The sequence below is a fragment of the Cololabis saira genome, chromosome 14, assembly GCF_033807715.1.
Source record: "Cololabis saira isolate AMF1-May2022 chromosome 14, fColSai1.1, whole genome shotgun sequence".
NCBI lineage: Eukaryota > Metazoa > Chordata > Actinopteri > Beloniformes > Belonidae > Cololabis > Cololabis saira.
Window position 1 is genome coordinate 44,727,489 of NC_084600.1, and position 22,270 is coordinate 44,749,758.

Genomic DNA, 22,270 nt, shown 5'->3' on the forward strand with positions numbered 1-22,270 from the left:
GAGGATGGAGACGCATGTTTTGATGTATAACACACTTGGGGGCACGTTACGGTTCGGGCCGTATTAACTGCCGAAGGAATGGCATAAATTTCGCCAAAATGACACGATTAATTCAAAATGGCCGACTTCCTGTTCGGTTCCTCGACATGACGCCCAGAGACTTTTCTTTAAGTTGTGACATGATACAGGTGTGTACCGATTTTCGTGCATGTACGACAAACCGTATTGTGGGGCTTGAGGCACAAAGTTTTCCAGGGGGCGCTGTTGAGCCATTTTGCCACGCCCATTAATGCAAACCATTAAATATCAAATTTTTCGCCAGGCCTGACTTGCATGCAAAATTTGGTGACTTTTTGGGCACGTTTAGGGGGGCAAAAAGGCCCTCCTTTCGTCAGAAAAATAACGCAAAGAATTCCTACAGATACAATAGGGCCTTCGCACTGAAGGTGCTCGGGCCCTAATAATCAAGTCCTGAAAAAACACATTCTTTAATGCAGTAAATGATTCAGATCATTAGTCCAATAAAGGCAAAACATCCAAAAAGGGTTCCCAATAAGGTCAAAGGTTTACAGTATTTTTTCTGGAGTTTTATATGATACAAGTTCATTGATCCACTGTTTGGGTTTCTGGGTTTTTTTCTCCAGATTTCCAATTTTTTGCCGCAGTGCCTGCAGCAGAATGAAGTACTTTTTATGATGATGATGATGATGATGATGATGATGATGATGATGATGATGATGATGATGATTAGGTATGGATAAGTTCCTAACGATCCACCTCCCTCCTCCAGGTGACGGCGAAGGACGGCGGTGCTCCTCAGCTCAGCTCCACCTTCACGCTGGTGGTGCAGGTTCAGGCTCCGGACGCCGAGGGTCCGAACTTCGACACCCTGATCTACCGGGTGGAGCTGCGGGAGAACTCGGCCCTGAACACGCGGTTCCTGCAGGTCCGAGCTCTGAACAGAGAGGCTGCTGGGAACTCTGGCGGCTCCTCGTCCTCCCCCATCTCCTACCGGCTCCGGCCCGACGGCGACGCCGCCGGCTTCGGCGTGGCGCCGGACAGCGGCTGGCTGTTCGTGCGCAGCGCGGTGGACCGGGAGGTGAAGGACCTGTACCTGCTGACGGTGCTGGCCACGTCGGGCCGGGCCGGGGCCGCCGCGGGGCCGGGCGGGGCCGGCCGCACCGGCAGCGCCACCGTCAGGGTCACGGTAACCGACGAGAACGACAACGCCCCGCGCCTGAGCCAGGACCGGGTGTTCCTGGCCGTCAGGGAGAACCTGCTGGCCGGGACCGGCTTCGGACGGGTGTCGGCCTCGGACCGCGACGCCGGGCTCAACGCCCGCCTGGCCTACCGGCTGCTGCACCAGGACCGACGCTTCCAGATCAACGCCCAGACCGGTGAGGAGACGCGACACCAGGGCTGTTTCTGGCAGACAGTTTAGATTTAGTCTTAGTCTTAGTCTTTTGGACGAAAATGCTGATTAGTTTTAGTCACATTTTAGTCATTTCTACATGTGATAGTTTTAGTCTAGTTTTAGTCGACAAAAACTCAAAAAGGTTTTAGTTTAGTTTTAGTCGACGAAAACTCAAAAAGGTTTTAGTCTAGTTTTAGTCGACGAAAACTCAAAAAGGTTTTAGTCTAGTTTTAGTCGACGAAAACTCAAAAAGGTTTTAGTCTAGTTTTAGTCGACGAAAACTCAAAAAGGTTTTAGTTTAGTTTTAGTCGACGAAAACTCAAAAAGGTTTTGTTGACGAAAACTCAAAAAGGTTTTAATCGACGAAAACTCAATGTTTTTAGTCGACGAAAACTCAAAAAGGTTTTACTTTAATTTTAGTCGACGAAAACTCAAAAAGGTTTTAGCTCGTCACCATCTCGTTATCGTCATGAAAAAAAGTTGCACCAACGAAATAGTGTTGTCATCGTTGACGAAAACAACACTGCAACACACCTTCCTCCTGACGCGGTAATCATGATGAGTCCGTTGCTCTTCTCTAACCCTGGCGTCCGTCTGTTTTCCTCCAGGGGAGATCAGCACCCGCCTGGCCCTGGACCGGGAGCATCAGTCCAGCTACCAGCTGGTGGTGGTGGTGCAGGACGGGGGGACGCCGCCGCGCAGCGCTACCGGCACCGCCCACATCACGGTGCTGGACGACAACGACAACGCTCCGATATTCACCCACGTCAGGCCGGACAGGGAGCTGCTGCTGCAGGTGAGGCTGGGACCAGGGCTTGGACCAGGTCTGGGACCAGTTCCTGGGACCAGTTCCTGGGACCAGGTCCTGGGACCAGGGCTTGACCCCATCCAGAGTCAGAATCCGAATGGGGCCATTTGGCATGAATTTTGACATAAAATGTCCTTAAATCACAGCTTCATGAAATTTGAATATGTTTACGTCCACAGCGTGCCGAGTCGGGGAACATTTGTACGATGTCTCTACGATAACCTGTTGCCTAGCAACAAGCGTACAAAGTCAAATGGAAATCTTTTTTAAATTGAAAGTTAGATATCGCAAAAAGTGTAATAATGATGTTGTACGGTAACTTTAGTGACAATCGGGCCGAGTGTTTGAAAGTTTGAACAATGTCTCTACGATAAAGTTCGGCCGAGCAATGAGCGTCCAAGATTTTCTCCTTTTTTTTTGTTACCATGGTAACAACTCCCCCTCCCAACGGCAGGAAGTGCCGTGTGGCTCTGAGTAGTACGTCCAAATGAATGCATACTACTGATATTTACTCAAAAGTGTGCCGAACTCAAGTATACTTTTTGAGTATATACTGTTTACTACGGCATTTCGGTTGCACTGATTGAGTCTAGATGTTTGTGCAGGTGACGGAGGGCCTGCCGTCCGGGACGGTGGTCGGGGCCGTGACGGCCAAAGACCCGGACGAGGGCGAGAACGGGACCATCTACTACTCCCTGTCAGGTGAGTCTGGTGCAGGTGTTGACCCGGAGGACCAGGGGCCTCCCTCTGCCCCACGACCAGGACTCAGTCTCCTGTGCAACCCTGTGTCAGATTAACTCTTCGGTGTCTAACGTTGGTTCTTCTCTTGGTTCTGGTTCCAGGTCCACGAGCCGAGCGGTTCTCCCTGAACCCGACCAGCGGGGAACTCCGCACCGCCGCCCCGCTCCGGTTCGTGGAGAGAGCCGATTACGGGTTTACGGTGACAGCCGCCGACCACGGCTCGCCGGGCCAAAGCTCCACCTGCCAGATCCGGATACAGGTATCTGTATTTATTTATTTATTTATTTGACAGGGACGATGCAGTCAAACATAGAAACTTAGTCCGTTAGTCCAGGTTTCCGCTCCGTTAGTCCAGGTTTGAGGTATTTTTGTATTCATTTATTTATTTGACAGGGACAATGCAGTCAAACATAGATTGGTTGGTGTTGAAGAATATTATCAAAACCAGTACAGAAGTCCGCTGTGGTGTAGTGAGTTTTATTCAGTAGTCGGCGGTGAGCAGACCTACACAGATCAGGTCTGGGTTGGTGTGCTGACCCAGAGTGGTTGGAATCATGACTTTTATACAGTAAGTTCAAAGCACAAAAGGCAGGAATCAACAAGCCAAGTGAGAGACAAAAAGCAATTAAAGGGTATTTACAGTCAGATGTGATCCGTGGCCAAATGCCGTCCTCGGGCTTTCGACATGAATATCATTCAGTTGTAAATTACCCCATAGGCTGTTCTCGTTATTCAAGTCTGTGGCCAAATGAGTTGGTATTAACATCAGTCAGTCAGGAACTTCATCATATGGAGTTGGTATTAACATATCAGTCAGTCAGGAACTTCATCATATGGAGTTGGTATTAACATATTAGTCAGTCAGGAACTTCATCATATGGAGTTGGTATTAACATATCAGTCAGTCAGGAACTTCATCATATGGAGTTGGTATTAACATATCAGTCAGTCAGGAACTCCCGTGGTTCAAGTGTTTGTTGAAGCCAGTTCAAAGGTGTGGCCTCTGCAGGGGGTAGGAAGTTGGAGTTTCATTTCAGACACGGCTTCACAATGCCTCATCATTGGTTAGTTAGTTAGTCTGGCTCTCTGATCTGGAGCATCAAACCCGAGGCTGGTGGATAGTTTGATCTGAATCTCCATCATTTAAATCTGCGCATGAAAACACCAGCGTTTTTGCTACGTGTAAATGGGCAATAACTGTCAGAAAAGCTGGAGGAGAAACTGAACCGTTTCCTGTTCAAACACGAGCCTCCATCCAGCCTCGTACGTGTTTCCTGATCCGAGGGTTGGGAGTGTAACCAAAACCCTGATCGGGGGGAGATTCTGGACGAGTTCCTGAACTCTGAGCAGATTCAGTCCTGCACGTCTTCATCCGATACCAGGAATTCAGCGGGAGAAGAAGAAGAAGTCCTGATAACAAAGGGAGGTGTGCGTGTGCAGCTGCACACGTGTGATTTCAGAGGAAAGGGAAGCTAATCACGGCGCTAGGGCTTCCCTCGGACTTGGCCGGCCTAGCTTTGTGTGACAGCGTGATTAGACGGAAACAGGCAGCGCTGGAATCAAACGCTCCCAGATGAGCCTGACGAGATCGCTGACGAGATCCAGCTGCAGATCAGAGGAGGACGGGGACCGCTAACAGTAGCAGGCGCGGCTACGCTAACACACACATGCATACACACACACACACACACACACACACACACACACACACACACACACACACACACACACACACACACACACACACACACACACACACACACACACACACACACACACACACACACACACACAGAATCATGTCCAGATAATGGGTTGGAGATAGAATCAGATGAAAACAAACACAGTTATGATCGACTACGGTCCAGTAAACAACGTTCAAACATTCACAGCCGAGAAAAACCACTACGTTAAGATCCGTCGGAGATAGTTTCCCCTAAAACACGACCAAAGGTGACAGAGATTTTACAGCTTTATTATTATTATTAGGGCCCGAGCACTTACAGTGCGAAGGCCTTATTGTATCTGTAGGAATTCTCGTTTTTATTTTTATTTTCTTCTGACGAAATGAGGGTCTTTTTTCCCCTAAACGTGCCCCAAAAGTCACCAAATTTTGTACCAAGCCAGGCCTGGTGAAAAATGTGATATTTAATGGTTTGCATTAATGGGCGTGGCCTAACGGCTCAACAGCGCCCCCTAGAAAACTTTGTGCCTCAAGCCCCACAATACGGTTTGACGTACATGCACGAAAATCGGTACACACCTGTATCATGTCACAACTTAAAGAAAAGTCTCTTGGCGCCATGGCCCAAACCCAACAGGAAGTCGGACAGGGCCGTTCATCGCTGCTTGCAGCTTTAATTATTATTATTATTATTATTATTATTATTATTATTATTAATATTATAATATTAATATATATATATTAATATATTACAAATATTTTTTAAATATTTAATTAATTATTTAATTATTTTAATATATATTATTACTCTTATTTTTAATTTCATTGTATTCTTGTATTTTGTACTCATCTTATTCTATTTAAATTATTCAGCTATTTTTAACTGTGCAGCACTTTGGTCGGCCTCGAGTGTTTTAGTTAGTTAGTTAGTTAGTTAGTAAGTTAGTTAGTCAGTTAGTTAGTAACTGTTTCCTGTCCCCCCCCCCAGGTCCTAAGCTCCGCCCCCCCCCCCCCACCACCTCAGTTAGTTAGTTAGTTAGTCAGTTAGTTAGTTAGTTAGTTAGTTAGTTAGTTAGTTAGTTAGTTAGTTAGTTAGTAGCTAACTGTTTCCTGTCCTCCCCCAGGTCCTAAGCTCCGCCCGTTCCGCCCCCACCACCTCCGTTAGTTAGTTAGTTAGTTAGTTAGTTAGTTAGTTAGTTAGTTAGTTAGTTAGTTAGTTAGTTAGTTAGTTAGTCACTAACCTGTTCTCTCCTCCCCCAGGTCCTAAGCTCCGCCCATTCCCCCACCACCTCCGTTAGTTAGTTAGTTAGTTAGTTAGTTAGTTACTAACGGTTCTGGTTTCTCCCCCAGGTCCTAAGCTCCGCCCTTTCCCCCACCACCTCCGTCCTCTCTGTGACGCTGACGGTGGAGGAAGGCTCCGCCCCCGGCTCCGTGATTGGCTCGGTGCGGCCGGACCAGCGTGGCTCCGCCCCCCCGGCGGGTCAGGTGACCTACCTGCTGGTGGGCGGGTCCGACCAGGACGGCACCTTCATGGTGGACCGTCTCCGCGGCGACGTGCTGCTGGTGCGAGAGCTGGACTACGAGCGCGGCCACCGCTACACGCTGCACGTCGAGGTGTCCGACTTCTCCGGGAACTTTCCCAGCAGCCACCTGGTCAAGCTGGACATCCAGGTGACGGACAGCAACGACCACGCCCCCCGCTTCCTCCAGGACCCCGTTACCATAGTAACCCCCGAGAACGCCGAGCCGGGAGCCTCGATCTACACCTTCCAGGCCGAGGACCAGGTAGGCTTTTATTTATTTATTTAAAGGTTTAGTTATTAGACTAACGCAGACCTGGACCAGGTAGGCTAGCTGCGACTTGGCCAGACCGGTCAAGTTCTGGATTTAAAAATAATTGAGGTCCAATATCTATCTTACATTTTAAGACAGACTTTTTTTTTGATCAAAGTCTTTTTTTTGTTGCTTAAATAAGAAAGTAAGTAAGTAAATAGAGTACTGAAGAGTACCAGGGCCATGCAGGAGAAAAAATATTTTAGAGAGAATTTTCTTCGAGAAAAAAGTCGAAATGTCGAGAAAAAAGTTGAAATCTCGAGAAAAAAGTTGAAATGTTGAGAAAAAATTCGAAATGGCGAGAATAATGTTGAAATACAATTTCAAAAGTAAAGTTGAAATTTCGTCAATAAAGTCGAAATTTCGTCAATAAAGTTGAAATTTAGAGAATAAACTTGAAATACAATTTTGTGAATAAAGTCCAAATTGTACTTAAACATTATTCTCGACATTTCGACTTTTTTCTCGAAATTCGAAAGTTGAATATATTACGAAAATAATATTAATAATTATTATTATTATTCTCGCTACATTATGACTTTATTCTCCTAATATTACGACTTTATTCTCAAATTATTTTATTCTTGCAACAGTATTACTTTTTTTGTCTAAGTTTGGCCCTAAAACTCCGTCGTACATGCAAGGTTGAAAGCCAAGGAATAAAAATGTTGAGAAAAAAGTTGAAATGTCGAGATTAATGTTGAAATACAGTTTCAAGAATAAATTCGAAATTTTGTGAATAAAGTCGAAATTTCATTTCAATTTCCTTTGCAACTTTATTCACGAATTTTTGACTTTTTTCTCGACATTTCGACTTTTTTCTCGAAATTGTATTTCAACATTAATTCTCGCAACAGTATGACTTTATTCTCGTAATATTACGACTTTATTCTCATATTATTATGACTTTATTCTCATAATTTTACAACTTCATTCTCACATTATTATCACTTTATTCTCGTAATTTCCAGATTTTTTTTGTCTTAGTTTGGCCCTAATACTCGTACATGCAGGATTGAAAGCCAAGGAATAAAAATGGGTTTTAATGAGTTTTAAAAAGGTCTGGACTGAAATGTTTTCTCGCAATATTACGACTTTATTCTCATAAATTACCACTTTATTGTCATAATTTCCATTGATTCTCCAGGACGGCAGCGGGCCGAACAGCGAGCTGCGTTACTCCATCCAGCACCGCTGGCCCGACTCCCCGGACCTGCTGCTCCTGGACCCGGTTAGCGGTGTGCTAACGCTGGGCCGGCGTCTGGACCGCGAGGCCACGCCCTCCGTGTTCCTGGTGGTCCGGGCCACCGACCAGGCGACCGACCCGGCGCGGCGCCGCTGGGCCTCCGTCTCCGCCCGCATCTTCGTCACCGACCAGAACGACAACGCGCCCGTGTTCGGGTCGCCGTCGGCCGTCAGCGTCATGGAGGACACGCCGGTGGGGTAAGAGGACAGAACCAGAACTAGAACCTGAACTAGAACTAGAACCACCAGGGGGGGGTGTGGTGCTGGTACCCTACAGTGTTAAATAATAATAATAATAATAATAATAATTAAAGCTGCAAGCAGCGATGAACGGGCCATCGCGCATGAAATTTTCACCAATAAAGGTCAAGGAGTCTTTATGTCAAACTATTCAAAAGTTATGGCAGAAAGTAGGAACTATCAGATATGGACCAATCAGATGAAGGGGGGGTGCGCTTTTTGGCGTCTAGCGTCGCCACGATAACGCTTTTGACTGAGAAAAGTAATGCCCGTCGTCGCAGGATGGAGACGCAGATTTTGATGCGTAACACACCTGGGTGCACGTTACGGTTCGGGACGTATTAACTGCCGAAGAAATGGCATAAATTTCGCCAAAATGACACGATTAATGGAAAATGTCCGACTTCCTGTTGGGTTTGGGCCATGGCGCCAAGAGACTTTTCTTTAAGTTGTGACATGATACAGGTGTGTACCGATTTTCGTGCATGTACGTCAAACCGTATTGTGGGGCTTGAGGCACAAAGTTTTCTAGGGGGCGCTGTTGAGCCGTTAGGCCACGCCCATTAATGCAAACCATTAAATATCACATTTATCACCAGGCCTGGCTTGGTGCAATATTTGGTGACTTTTGGGGCACGTTTAGGGGGAAAAAAGGCCCTGGCCATGACTAAAATCGAACAGGAAGTCTGCCATTTTGAATTAATCGTGTAATTTTGGCGAATTTTCACGTGTCGTACTTCAACTAACTTCTCCTAGCAGGATCGTCCGTTAGACATAAAACTTGCTCAAGAGACACAAAAGACGTTAATGATGAAAGGTTATCAAAATCGTGAGTTTTCGTGAAATAGCGTGGCCGTGGCGCCGCGTCAAACTTCAACGCTAAACAGGAAGTGATACTAGTAGCTGATTGGTCGATATGTGATAGTTCCTACTTTCTGTTATAACTTCTGAATGGTTTGACATAAAGACTCATGGTGGTGTCATAGGACTTAGTTTTGAGTCCTTGACCTTTATTGGTGAAAATTGAACACCCGTTCATCGCTGCTTGCAGCTTTAATTTATGTTTTAATTGTGTCTTGCCGCTTGTAATGTTGATATAAAGCACTTTGAATTGTGTTGAATTGTTCTGTACAGATAAACTTGTCTTCTGGTTCCAGGTTCGTGGTTCTGTACCTGACGGCCCGGGACGACGACGAGGGCGACAACGGACGGGTTTCCTACCGGATCCAGGCGGGAAACAGTGGGGGAAGATTCAGCCTGAACCCCAACACCGGTACGACAAAATTAACTTCACACATCACACTTTAGATAACAGCCCAGTTCAGCGTGAACCCCAACACCGGTACGTTCTGCAGACCAACGGCCTTCACACATCACACATCTGGCTTTAGATAACAGCCCAGTTCAGCCCAATTTAACCCAGTTCAGCCCATTTTGGCCCAGTTTAGCAGCAGTTCGGCCCATGTATCTGAAACACAAGAACATCAAGATGTTTCTATTTATCTATTTAATCTACTGTCTCTTTGCTTTGTTATGCTCTTTTACTTACTTTTTCTTTTTCTACACTAATTTTTATGCAGTATTCCATCAACCTGCCCAGGAACTACAGGTGGAATAGAATAGAATAAAACTTTATTGATTCCTCAGAGGGGAAATTTGCTTGTGCAGCAGCAAACACAAACACGCTCAACAATTTTTACAAAAAATACACGAAAGTACGAAAAAGGTATAAAAAAGTATATCCTAAAAAAAAAACCTGCCACAATGCATATTCTCTTGTACAAGATTAATGTCTTATTGTGCACTGTCACTGTTTTGAAATAAATAAATACATTACAAAATTACAAATTAAAAAAAAAAAAAATAATTACAAATTAGTTCAGCCCAGTTTAGCAGCAGTTTTGCCCATTTCAGCCCAGTTCAGCCCAGTTCTCCTCTTTATCTACACTGATGCTCCCAGGAAGTATCTTTATCCGGGGTGTGAAAGTGAACTGGTATTTTATTAGCAGTTAGCTGAAGTGCAGGCTGTTCATCGGGGGGGGGTTATGGTTCTGGCTCATCAGAACCATAAACCGGGCCTTGATTCAGCCTCCAGATGGAGTCGTGACGTCGTCTCTGGCGACTTCTCTCCTGGTTCATGTCTCGGCTCGTGCTGCTGAGCTTGTGGTTAGCGAGAGCCGTAATGGCAGATTAGCGTATTAGCCTGATGTTTGGGGGTAATTAGCCTGATTACCTGCCAGCTCTCTGTTATTCCACGTTGTTTCTGCTTTTACGAGCTTCTCCAAGCTCCTTCGTTTGCTCCCAAGTAGCTGGAAAAGTAGATGTACACTTTATTTATCGCTCGTGCGCTTTAATCTGCTTGTTCTGGCGCTAAATTAGCTTGTTCTGGCGCTAATTTAGCCTCATCCTGGCGCTAAATTCAACCCTGACTCAGATGAGACGGAGTAAAACACACACCTCCGTCCTCCTCTCTTTAATGACCCAGCAGAACTGAAACAGTCCTAGGTGAGACCGGGGGGGGAGAGTACGGGGGAGTTGGACCTCACACACATCAACCCCCCCACCAAGAAAACACTCCACTAGCGCCGAGTGTCTGGCGCGACGCCGCGTTTATAAGTTATACGTCTCTCAGGAACCGGAGCTGCAAGAACATGGAGGTGTTTCCTGTTTGGCCGAAGATACCGGGGTGATGAGAGGGCTGGGGGGGCAGCCAGCTAGTCTTCCTAGATACAGTAGATACTAGACAAACCCGTCAACTGAAATAAATCATATCCACAACCAGTGTTGGGCAAGTTACATCCAAAATATAATACATTATATATTACTAGTTACTGTCATTTGAAAGTAATTAGTTACATTACAATATTACTATATCTGAATTGTAATGCGTTACACTACTTGTGTATTACTTTTGAGTTACTTTCAACAAAATAGCAAAAAATGATAAATCTTGTCCCACTGGCAGATTTTTCTACTTATTTCAAGTGAAAATTTACTTGAAACAGGTGAAAATTGTCAAATAAGTTATTTTTCTGGTGTTATTTTTCTGGTGATGACTCTAAATGTTGAAATAGCAGTAAAACCACATTCATTGATGAAATGACATAAGGGATGGAAAGGAGGGATGACAGTTTTACAGGGGGGATGATTTGGACCGTTTTTATTTCAGGGGGGATGATTTGGACCGTTTTTATTTCAGGGGGGGGTGATTTGGACCGTTTTTATTTCAGGGGGGGATGATTTGGACCGTTTTTATTTCAGGGGGGATGATTTGGACCGTTTTTATTTCAGGGGGGGATGATTTGGACCGTTTTTATTTCAGGGGGGATGATTTGGACCGTTTTTATTTCAGGGGGGGATGATTTGGACCGTTTTTATTTCAGGGGGGGATGATTTGGACCGTTTTTATTTCAGGGGAGGATTTGGACCGTTTTTATTACAGGGGGGATGATTTGGACCGTTTTTATTTCAGGGGGGATGATTTGGACTGTTTTTATTTCAGGGGGGGATGATTTGGACTGTTTTTATTTCAGGGGGGGATGATTTGGACCGTTTTTATTTCAGGGGGGGATGATTTGGACCGTTTTTATTTCAGGGGGGGATGATTTGGACTGTTTTTATTTCAGGGGGGGATGATTTGGACCGTTTTTATTTCAGGGGGGGATGATTTGGACCGTTTTTATTTCAGGGGGGGATGATTTGGACCGTTTTTATTTCAGGGGGGGATGATTTGGACCGTTTTTATTTCAGGGGGGGATGATTTGGACCGTTTTTATTTCAGGGGGGATGATTTGGACTGTTTTTATTTCAGGGGGGGATGATTTGGACCGTTTTTATTTCAGGGGGGGATGATTTGGACTGTTTTTATTTCAGGGGGGGATGATTTGGACCGTTTTTATTTCAGGGGGGGATGATTTGGACCGTTTTTATTTCAGGGGAGGATTTGGACCGTTTTTATTACAGGGGGGATGATTTGGACCGTTTTTATTTCAGGGGGGATGATTTGGACTGTTTTTATTTCAGGGGGGGGATGATTTGGACTGTTTTTATTTCAGGGGGGGATGATTTGGACCGTTTTTATTTCAGGGATGATTTGGACCGTTTTTATTTCAGGGGGGGGTGATTTGGACTGTTTTTATTACAGGGGGGATGATTTGGACTGTTTTTATTTCAGGGGGGATGATTTGGACCGTTTTTATTTCAGGGGGGGATGATTTGGACTGTTTTTATTTCAGGGGGGATGATTTGGACCGTTTTTATTTCAGGGGGGGGATGATTTGGACTGTTTTTATTTCAGGGGGGGATGATTTGGACCGTTTTTATTTCAGGGGGGATGATTTGGACCGTTTTTATTTCAGGGGGGGATGATTTGGACCGTTTTTATTTCAGGGGGGGGATGATTTGGACCGTTTTTATTTCAGGGGGGGGATGATTTGGACTGTTTTTATTTCAGGGGGGGATGATTTGGACTGTTTTTATTTCAGGGGGGATGATTTGGACTGTTTTTATTTCAGGGGGGATGATTTGGACCGTTTTTATTTCAGGGGGGGATGATTTGGACTGTTTTTATTTCAGGGATGATTTGGACCGTTTTTATTTCAGGGGGGGATGATTTGGACCGTTTTTATTTCAGGGGGGATGATTTGGACTGTTTTTATTTCAGGGGGGGATGATTTGGACCGTTTTTATTTCAGGGGTGATGATTTGGACTGTTTTTATTTCAGGGGGGGATGATTTGGACCGTTTTAATTTCAGGGGGGGTGATTTGGACCGTTTTAATTTCAGGGGGGGTGCCATCACATCACCCCTCATCCCCCCTCAACTCGAATACTGCTCACACGGAACTCAGAACTTCTTCATAAATAACTCCCAGAGAGAAAAAAAACACCAGCAAGCTAACAAACAAACCAATATTTCTCTCAGAGTTAACAAAACGAACCAGCAATCACCAACTCGCAGCTGTTTTAACCTCTCCTCCTGATGGGCTGCAGGTGTGGTTTAAGGCTGATTTATGGTTCCGCGTTACACCAACGCAGGCCCTACGCCGTGGGTTACGCGAACTACTGCGTACCCTACGGCGAAAGCTCTGCGTCGATTTAACGCGGAACCATAAATCCGCTCTCACAGCGCGACTGACTGTGAGCCCGGCTCCTGCTCCTCGCCGACTCCGCGCTCATATATATTCAATAAATGTATAAAGCCCATATATTAATAAAGGCTCACTTGGCTGAGCCCTAACGCTGAGACCATGGTAGATTTAAGTTACACGCGGTCACGCCGCACTGTTGACTTTTCCCTGCCGGCTCTGCTCACTGAACAGTCCCCACACAAACAGTGTCCAGCGGCGCTACGTTCCGCCGCGCCGCGTTCCCAACGCTTTATTCTGTTGTCGGGATGTCTCGCGGACGCGGTGTTGGTGAATTCTTTAAAAAACAACAGCTAAACGGGTTAAAATGCGTTGTAACGCGCGTTACTTAGATTGTAACGAGTAAAATATTACCGAAAATGTATTAGTAATGCGTTATATTACTGCGTTACAGCAAATAGTAATACATTACTGTAATTGCGTTACTTTTGTAACGCGTTACCCCCAACACTGTCCACAACACACTAAACTACGGAAGAGAATCAGGGCCAGGCAGGAGAAAAAATATTTGGGAGGGGAAGATTTTTTTTTATTGTGCACTATTGTACAAAAAAGTAGAAATGTCAAGAAAAAAGTCAAAATGTCGAGATTAATGTCGAAATTTTGTGAATAAAGTCGAAATTTTGACTTTTTTCTCGACATTTGGACTTTTTTCTCAACATTTCAACTGTTTTCTCGAAATTTGATTTCAACATGAATCTCGATATTTCGACTTTTTTCTCAACATTTCAACTTTTTTCACGACATTTTATTTCAACATTAATATTGACATTTCGACTTTTTTCACGACATTTCAACTTTTTTCTCAACATTTCCACTTTTTTCTTCGACATTTCCACTTTTTTCTCGTCATTTCCACTTTTTTCTCGAAGTGCATAATGAAAAAAAAAAATCTTCCCCCTCTAAATTATTTGTATTTTTCTCCTGCCTGGCCCTAATTCTCTTCCGCAGCAAACAGATCCTTTAGTTTCCTCCTATAAAAGTGGATTTACTGTAAATACAGCAGAGATATTGAGGTAGATAATTCCAGAGAGACATTAACCTGTAGATAAAAGAACGAGCCACAAAAAGAAGCTCATCTCATTGAAATTATAGCTCGACCCGTTTTTACAGACGTGTTCGTGGTGCAAAAGCTCCTGCAGCTTTATTATTATACGTCTCTCAGGAGCTACAAGAACATGGACGCCATGTTTCCTGTTTGGCCTGTGAGGCTCCGGGGTGATGACAGGCCTGGGGGAGATGAGAGAGAGTTGGGGGGTGGAGACGACAGACAGACGTGGCGTAGCCTCCTTTACGTGACGAACGTTTACGTGGCTGCAGCTTGAACTCGGCCCGGTTCCTGGTGGTGGAAAAGCTCCTGCAGCTCCGGCGGAGCTTCTTTTACTGGACCTGGGAGCTTGTCCTGGTCCTGGTCCAGGTCCTGGACCTGCAAGTCTATAAATGCTGCTGTTTCTACTTGAGTCACACGTTTACAGAGGTGAATTGGCCTAAGGAATAAGACCCAACACCTCAACCGGCTCCAAGAGATGGAGGGAATTTGGTTGGAAAAATGTAATTCATTTTTATTACTCCAAACCCAAGAGAGCTCATGGAGCTCCACTGCTAATCTCTCTGCAATGGCTTCCAGTTACAGCATCAAGTTCAAAGCTTCTGGCTACCAAACAATCACCCAAACGGCTCCTCAACACCTTCACTCCTTCATCCACAGCTCTGCTCAGCCAGTGAAAGATTCCTGGTTCTTCCACCACAACGTGGTGTGAAATCTGTAGGCAGAATCTCAGAATCTCCTCCGTTGTTCCCTGATGGTGGAACGACCTACAAACTCTGGTCTGCAGATCTGGTACTACTTTTAAGAGCTAAAGCTAAAGACTAAGCTCTTTAAGGAGAACTTCTGCATCTAGTAGATGCATGCACTTATGACAAGATGGCGTCTTCTTAGACGTAGCTTTCTCAGAAATATATATATTCTAGCACTAGCATGGCAGCACCTGAGTCCAACTGGATTCTCATTACTCTGACCAGCTCTGATCCAGCTAGACCTCTTGTCTGATTTTGTGATTGTGTTTGTTCTCTCAGATGTAAGTCGCTTTGGATAAAAGCGTCTGCTAAATGACAGTAGTAGTAGTCCAAAAATTAACAAATAAACTGGGTGAGCATCAATATTGCTGGAGACAGTGGGGCCAATCGAGTGCCGACCACTCTCTTTTCTGGTCGTGTAAGAAAATACAAGCGTGTTTGATCCTGAGAGCCGTGGAGAAAGTTCTGGGATATGAGTTTCCTAAAGATCCCTGAGTTATTTACTCAGGACTAACACCAGAGGATGGAATAAAGAAAGAGGACATATTCATTTTTAAAATTCTATCTCTTCTCTAAGAAAGCCATTACAAGAAAGTGTCTGAAGATGGAGTCACCTGGACTGAGCCAATGGTTGGACGTTGTGAAAGAAATACGATCAATGGAACTAATTACCTGCAGCCTACGGCGTAAAACAGGGATGTACTTAGCAAGATGGACAACATGGCATTATTATATAAGACAGTAGTGTCTCCCCCCTAGGGCTGGGGATCAATTCAAATGTCAAGAATAGATTTAGTCCTGATTCTTAAGATTCAGAATCGATTATCAAGATTTGATCCGATCCCGATATAGATTTGGGTTAGTGTTATTAAAACGTTTTTTTTTTTTCAGCTGTTGCATGAATTATATGACTGTAGTTGTGCAACATATTAATACTAGTACTAGACACAAAATTCCCTGGAAATGTTGAAGTGCCACGGGACTACTGCCGGATGATTGCGATTGTGACGACATTCTCTATATCAAACCATTCAAAAGTTATTGCAGAAAATAGGAACTATCACATATCGACCAATCAGAAGAAGGGGCGGGGCTTATTTGCACCAATTAAGGTGAAGGACTCGATACCGAGTCTGATGACACCACCCACGACTCTGTATGTCAAACCATTCAAAAGTTATAGTATTTACCGGGGTGTTTATCACGGTTGTGATAAAACCGTAGCTCGTAGCCAAAAAACAAAAACATCGTGAGAGACACAGAAGCCGGCAGATTCTGATAATCTTAATTTTATTTAGATATTCCTTAAAATGATTGAGTAAGCTCAGTGTGAAGACAGAGTGAGATTCTTTTGAAGAAAACGTTTGATTACATTACAGTCAATGGAGACTGAGACAGGTATTGGCGCCGCTCTAGCCCCTCCCGTTTAAATTTTGTGCATACCCCGCCTGTCAAAGTCACATGTTATGAATCCCAACACCTATGTCTACATTCTGACCAAAAATGATTCGTCTCCTTTTTACGGTTTGGCCGTGAGCTCGAGTTACAAATAAAAATTTGGGTTATTTTTTACTGTTTCTCACACTCTAACAACCGACATCCGCACTCTAGATTTGACAAAAAAGTTATTTCCAGTCCTCGCTTGTGTGCTCATAACTTGAAAAGTTTACATCTTAGGAAGGAATCTTTTGGTGTTTTGGAGAGAATAGAAGTTTTCCTCCATTTTGAAGTTTGAATGACATTTCTACATGCAGGTATGAGAGAGCTAGGTGACTCAGAAAAAAGGTGATTTTTTTTTTTACCTCCTCCCATCCACAGTGGGACATCCGCGCCACACACATACATGGGAAAATCTCCCCATTAGTTTGGAAATCTGGAAATGTTTTTGAACTTCATGCAAAAACTATTTGTGTGATCGCTCTGAAAATCCACAGGACTGTAGTTAAATTCAGGGCCTACAACTTTCTAGATCGGGTCATAATTTTTCGAGTAACGGTGTGCGAGTGGTGAGGCCCCAAAATTCTCCCAATGCATTCCGGGTGGGCCAAAAAGCGCACGTTTTCGCACAACGTGCAAAAACGTGCGCACCAATCGCTAATAAAAGTCATACCAATCGATTCCCGATTAAGGCGCACGTTTCTACGTTTTTACTTTTCGCGTTTTCTCAAAGCTGCGGGACTAGTTACGCGCCGAAGTTTATACAGAAGCATAAATAATAAGCCTGAGCAATAATATATGATTGGTTCTCTCTCCTCCTCTGATTGGTTCCCTCTCTCTCCGTAGGAGCTCTGTCCATCCAGAAGGTTCTGGACCGGGAGCAGCAGGACTCCTTCAACCTGACGGTGTTGGCGGAGGACGGCGGTTCTCCCCAGCTCTCGTCCTCCACGCTGCTGCGCGTCACCGTCATCGACGTCAACGACGAGGCCCCGGCGTTCACGCAGGACCAGTTCCAGGCCCGGGTGGTGGAGAACCGGGGACCCGGGACCACGGTGATCCGGGTGGAGGCCACGGACCGGGACCAAGGTGGGTCTAGAACCTGGGACTAGAGATATGGACATGTTGTCACATCTCTGAGCTATGCAGAAGCCACAGCTCCTATTTTAGCATGAAGAGCTACTAGCTACGGGCCACGTGATTCAAAATGGCCGACTATCGCCGTCTCATCCAGTGAAAAACAAACTCGGAGGCTTCATGGCCGAGATAAGAGTTTAACTGTTTAGTTATTATCTCCTGATGAGTCAGGTGGTGCCCCGTTTGGAACTGTTCATTATGATAAGTCATCTTTATTAATTTTTAATAACTCTCTAATAACTGAACTATACGGAAGAGTATTTTTTTGTTGAAAAAAAAGTCGAAATGTCAAGAATAATATTGAAGTACAATTTCGAGAAAAAAGTGGAAATGTCGAGAAAAAAGTTGAAATATCGAGAAAAAAGTCGAAATGTCGAGAAAAAAGTCAAAATTTCATGAATAAAGTTGCACAATAAAAAAAAATCTTCCTCCTCTCAAATATTTTTTTTCCTGAATGGCCCTGATACTGTAATTCCTTACATTCCAAAGGTTTGGATCTAAATGTAATATTAAATTGATGACCAGATGTTCCACAGAAGGGTAAATGAAGATTAACACTGTCTAGTTGGATATTAATTAAAATCTGATGAAAAAGTAAAAAACTGCTGGAAAGTGACAGGAAGATCTTGTTTTCTATTGATAAACTTATGCACAAACAAGCAGGAGTGAAAAACATGAAGTTTATTTCAAAAAAAGAGGTGCAGATGGTTCCGGTCTACCAGACTGAGATAATTCTTAAGAATCTTTGGATTATCAGTAATTTACTGAGAAAAGTTGATTAATATGATTCTTCCAATTTAGACGTTCATCCAAAACAACACCCAGAAACTTGGTGTCTGATACTGGATAGATTAGAACATTTAATAAACTCAGAGTAAAGACTCCCAGATAAACGATGATGCGTTTGTTGTCTCGTATTTAAAGAAGCAGCTTAGCAACAGCACGACGTCACCAACACGGATATAAAGAGTCGCGTGTGTCGACGCTGCACGAAAACGACAACAAATCAACATTTCTGAGACAAAAATGGAAACATTTCAGAGGAAAACAGACAAACAGCCCGACGTTAAACACGGCCAGAACCGGCGCCGTAAAGAACAACGGGAAAAACAACATTTCCAAACATTTCCAGATGGAAGATCCAAAATGTTCTTTTTCTGTTTCACAAACGTCTCATTCAAGGTTCCCGTGATTTATCTTCCCAAATGTTGTTCTTCACTTTGGGTCCAGCAAACGTAAAACACATCTGTGTCTCTCTGCTCGACAGAACTAAAGTATGAACCTTAAGTGATTTCAACATGTAAAACCTTAAAACGGCGCCAAGTTTAGAGTTTAGAGTTTAGAGTTTAGAGTTTAGAGTTTAGAGTTTAGAGTTTAGAGTTTAGAGTTTAGAGCAGGAGAAGAAGAAGCTGAGCAGTCGGCAGTGGAGGACGAAACAAAGATCCTGGAAACAAAACCCGAGCACTTGCTGATGAACGTCGTCCACGGCGTCCACTACGTCCACGCTGTCCGATGCGTCCACATCATCTACGTCGTTTTATTCGTCCACTGCATCCACTGCGTTCACGCCGTCCACTCTGTCCACATTGTCTACAACGTCCACTTTATCCACGCTGTCCGGTGCATCCACGCCGTCCACATCGTCCACGGTGTCCACTGCATTCACATTTAGTCTTCGTCGTCCACGCTGTCCACATATTCCACATCGTTCTCTTCATTCTCGCCGTCAAAGTGCTCCACTGCGTCAACATCGTCTACGACGTCCGGTGTGTCCACGTTGTCCACATGAATAGAATATAATACTTTATTGTCACTGTTCACAGTGAGATTAAAAGCAGCATCACCTCTCCAGTGCAAGACGGTGCAAACAGATAGGAAATATAAATAATACAAAACGGTTAAGGTGCATTTTGAACAGTTGAATCCAGACCTGAGATCATTATCTACAGATAATTACATATTACTGCACATGTGGTGGAATATTGCACAGATAGGCCGGGAAAAAGTATTGCACGGTAAAAACAGTAATTGAAGACATTCACATGTTGTTCAGGGCGGTTATGGCTTTAGGAAAAGCTGTTTTTCAGTCTGTTACTTTTTGAACTGATGACTCTGTAGCGTTTTCCTGAAGGCAGCAGGTCAAACAGTCGTCCACTTTGTCAAGTACGTCCACATCCTCCACTGCATCCACACCGTCTCCAGGTTCTGCCTCCAGCAGGTGCAGCTCTGCCGTAATGACGTGTTTCTCCGGTTGTTTCAGGTTCCAACGGCCAGGTGACGTACGGAGGAGTGACGGAGGACGGATTCATCATCAACCCGCTGACCGGAGTCATCACCACCACCAAGGAGCTGGACGCAGAGACGCAGGACCGCTACACGCTAACCGGTACGACCGCTAACCGCTACACCCTCACCGGTACGGGGACCGTCCCCGTCCTCCATAACCCCAATCTGAGTCCCTCACCTCTGTCCACCAATTAGATTAGATTAGATTAGATTATTTATTTATTGTACCCTTGGGTAGATTTGGTTTACAGTGAGTCATTCATCTCGTATTATACATACAATCCAAAACCAAACACTCAACAACACAGGACTAGATAAAGTGACGACAGTGCTTTGGCTAAAAGAACAAAAAGGACGGACGGCCCCAAGATAAGAATCAAGATAAGTTAAAACATCAGTAGATAAAAAAAACTAAAATATTCAAACCAAACCAAAGGATAAAAATGTGCCTTTTCATAAAAACAAGATAAAGGAAACAATACAAAACATAAATACAAGGTTATGTTGCAGTTTCTCTCACTTGTTAATTGCACTGATGGTTGCTGGTACAAAGCTGTTTTTGTAACGTTTGGTTTTGCAAGCAGGAAAAACCTGATGGAGCAGCTGAAACTCACCTTTAAGAGGGTGGGAGTTGTCTTTTAAAATAGAGCCAGCTCTCCTCTGTAACTGATTAGTATACAGGGATTCTGGATGAAGCTGAGACTCACCAATACTGACCATATTGTTAATGCAATTCGTCATCCTCCCCTTCCCCCCGTCTGTCCGTCTCCTCCAGTCTACGCCCGGGACGGCGGCCTCCCTCCCAACTTCTCCAAGGCCGTGGTCCGCGTGGAGGTGACGGACGAGAACGACAACGCGCCGACGTTCGCTAAGCTGTGGTACCAGCTGGAGGTTCCGGAGAACCAGGACCCCGTGGAGCTGAGCCTGCTCCGGGCCTCGGACTCGGACTCTGGTCCTGGAGGGGAGCTGGAGTACCGGATCAATGGTGAGAAATGGCAGAGACCGGGGGTCTGGTCCGGGTAGCTGTGGCCCGGTTTCACTATTACCTTTTCCACCAAACCGGTTCCAGGGCTGGTTCTGGTTCACAACTCGTTCAACTAGGAACCAGCTGAGAACCGGTTGTTTTCCACAGCTCGGTTGCTAAGAGGAGCCACGTCATTATGTCACTGCAAACGTCAGTTACGTTTGCGTGAAAGTTATAGCAACATTTGTTGGTGCTACCTTGGAACCGGTTCCAAACTCAGCGCTGGCCCAGAACCAGCCCTGGAACTGGTTTGATGGAAAAGGGGTACCAGGAGATCGGACGTTACTTGGGAGGGGAATTGGACGTTACTTGGGTTGGGAATCAAACCTTGCTTGGGACGGGAATCTGACATTATTTTGGGCGGGAAGCGGGCGTTACTTGGGATGGGAATCGAACCTTGCCTGGATTGGGAATTGAACCTTGGTTGGTATGGGAATCTTACGTTACTTGGGATGGGAATCGGACCTAGCCCAGCAAAGAGTTGCTGCTACCTGTTCCAAACTCAGCCTGGAACCGGTTTGGTGGAAAAAGGGGTTACAGATCTGGGGCCTCATCTATAAAGCTTGCTTGCGCAGAAAAAGCGCCTGAAAGTTGCGTAAGCCACCTTCTACGCAAAGCCTCGGATCTAAAAAGAAAAAACTAACCGAAAAATCTGCGTATCTTTACGGCAACCCCGACCCTCCCGTAAGAATTTACTTAAGACACGGAGAACTGGCGAGGCAGGCTGTGAGGGGGTGAAATGAAGCCAGATTCATGTCATACTCTTAATAATGTCATCACATATCACAACATATATCAGACTTATAATAAAATAGTGCTGATAACGGAGCAAGCGGCGGGGGGAGGGGGGGGGGGCTGCCGCTCCGAGCCCACTACTCCACGCCGAAGAGGAAAAAAGAAAGTGTTCTGATTAAAATAAGGAAAGTTGGACTATATAACAATTGCGTTCATAAGGATAAAGTTTTAAAAAAAATAAAAATTAAAGAAATAGTCTCTTCTCCCCGTGTGTGTCTGCCTGTCATGCACGGGTACGTGCGCTCATGTTGTTACAGCCGGAATTATGGTTCTGCGTCACACCAACGCAGAGCCTACGCCGTAGGGTCCGGCGTAGGGTGCGCGTCGCCGCGTTCCCTACGCCGTAGGCTCTGCGTTGGTGTAACGCGGAACCATAAATCAGCATAGAGCAGCTCTGAGGGGAGACGGGAGGGAGGAGGGGGAGCGGGGGCTGCCGTCCCGCCGTCCCGCCGTCCCGATGTCTTGATGATTTGCTGAGCCTACCGTTAGTTTTTAAACTGTAAAAAGTGGGGGGGACAAATACATCATTTTGAAAAGACGGGGGGCATGTCCCCCCTGTTGCGCCGGGGAACTCACGGCGTTTAGCGCAGCAACGGCGTGCTTTATTTTATTGTATAGCCTACTATTTATATACTTATTCTAACTTTTACTGTGACCACCAAATAATGTGGTTTTCCTGTCCTCCA

General features: G+C 44.9%; 1 protein-coding gene across 1 annotated transcript in view; it reads left to right on the forward strand.

The window, feature by feature from the left end:
* LOC133460116 (protocadherin-16-like) overlaps window positions 1-22,270 on the forward strand; it is a 178,361-nt gene that overhangs the window by 139,038 nt on the left and 17,053 nt on the right. Inside the window, exons 11-20 of the mRNA XM_061740647.1 lie at window positions 791-1,397; window positions 2,023-2,210; window positions 2,828-2,924; window positions 3,065-3,222; window positions 5,998-6,432; window positions 7,628-7,923; window positions 9,123-9,238; window positions 17,192-17,431; window positions 19,740-19,865; window positions 20,541-20,750. Of these exons, the coding sequence (XP_061596631.1) occupies window positions 791-1,397; window positions 2,023-2,210; window positions 2,828-2,924; window positions 3,065-3,222; window positions 5,998-6,432; window positions 7,628-7,923; window positions 9,123-9,238; window positions 17,192-17,431; window positions 19,740-19,865; window positions 20,541-20,750 (2,473 nt within the window). The remainder of the gene's footprint in view (window positions 1-790; window positions 1,398-2,022; window positions 2,211-2,827; window positions 2,925-3,064; window positions 3,223-5,997; window positions 6,433-7,627; window positions 7,924-9,122; window positions 9,239-17,191; window positions 17,432-19,739; window positions 19,866-20,540; window positions 20,751-22,270) is intronic.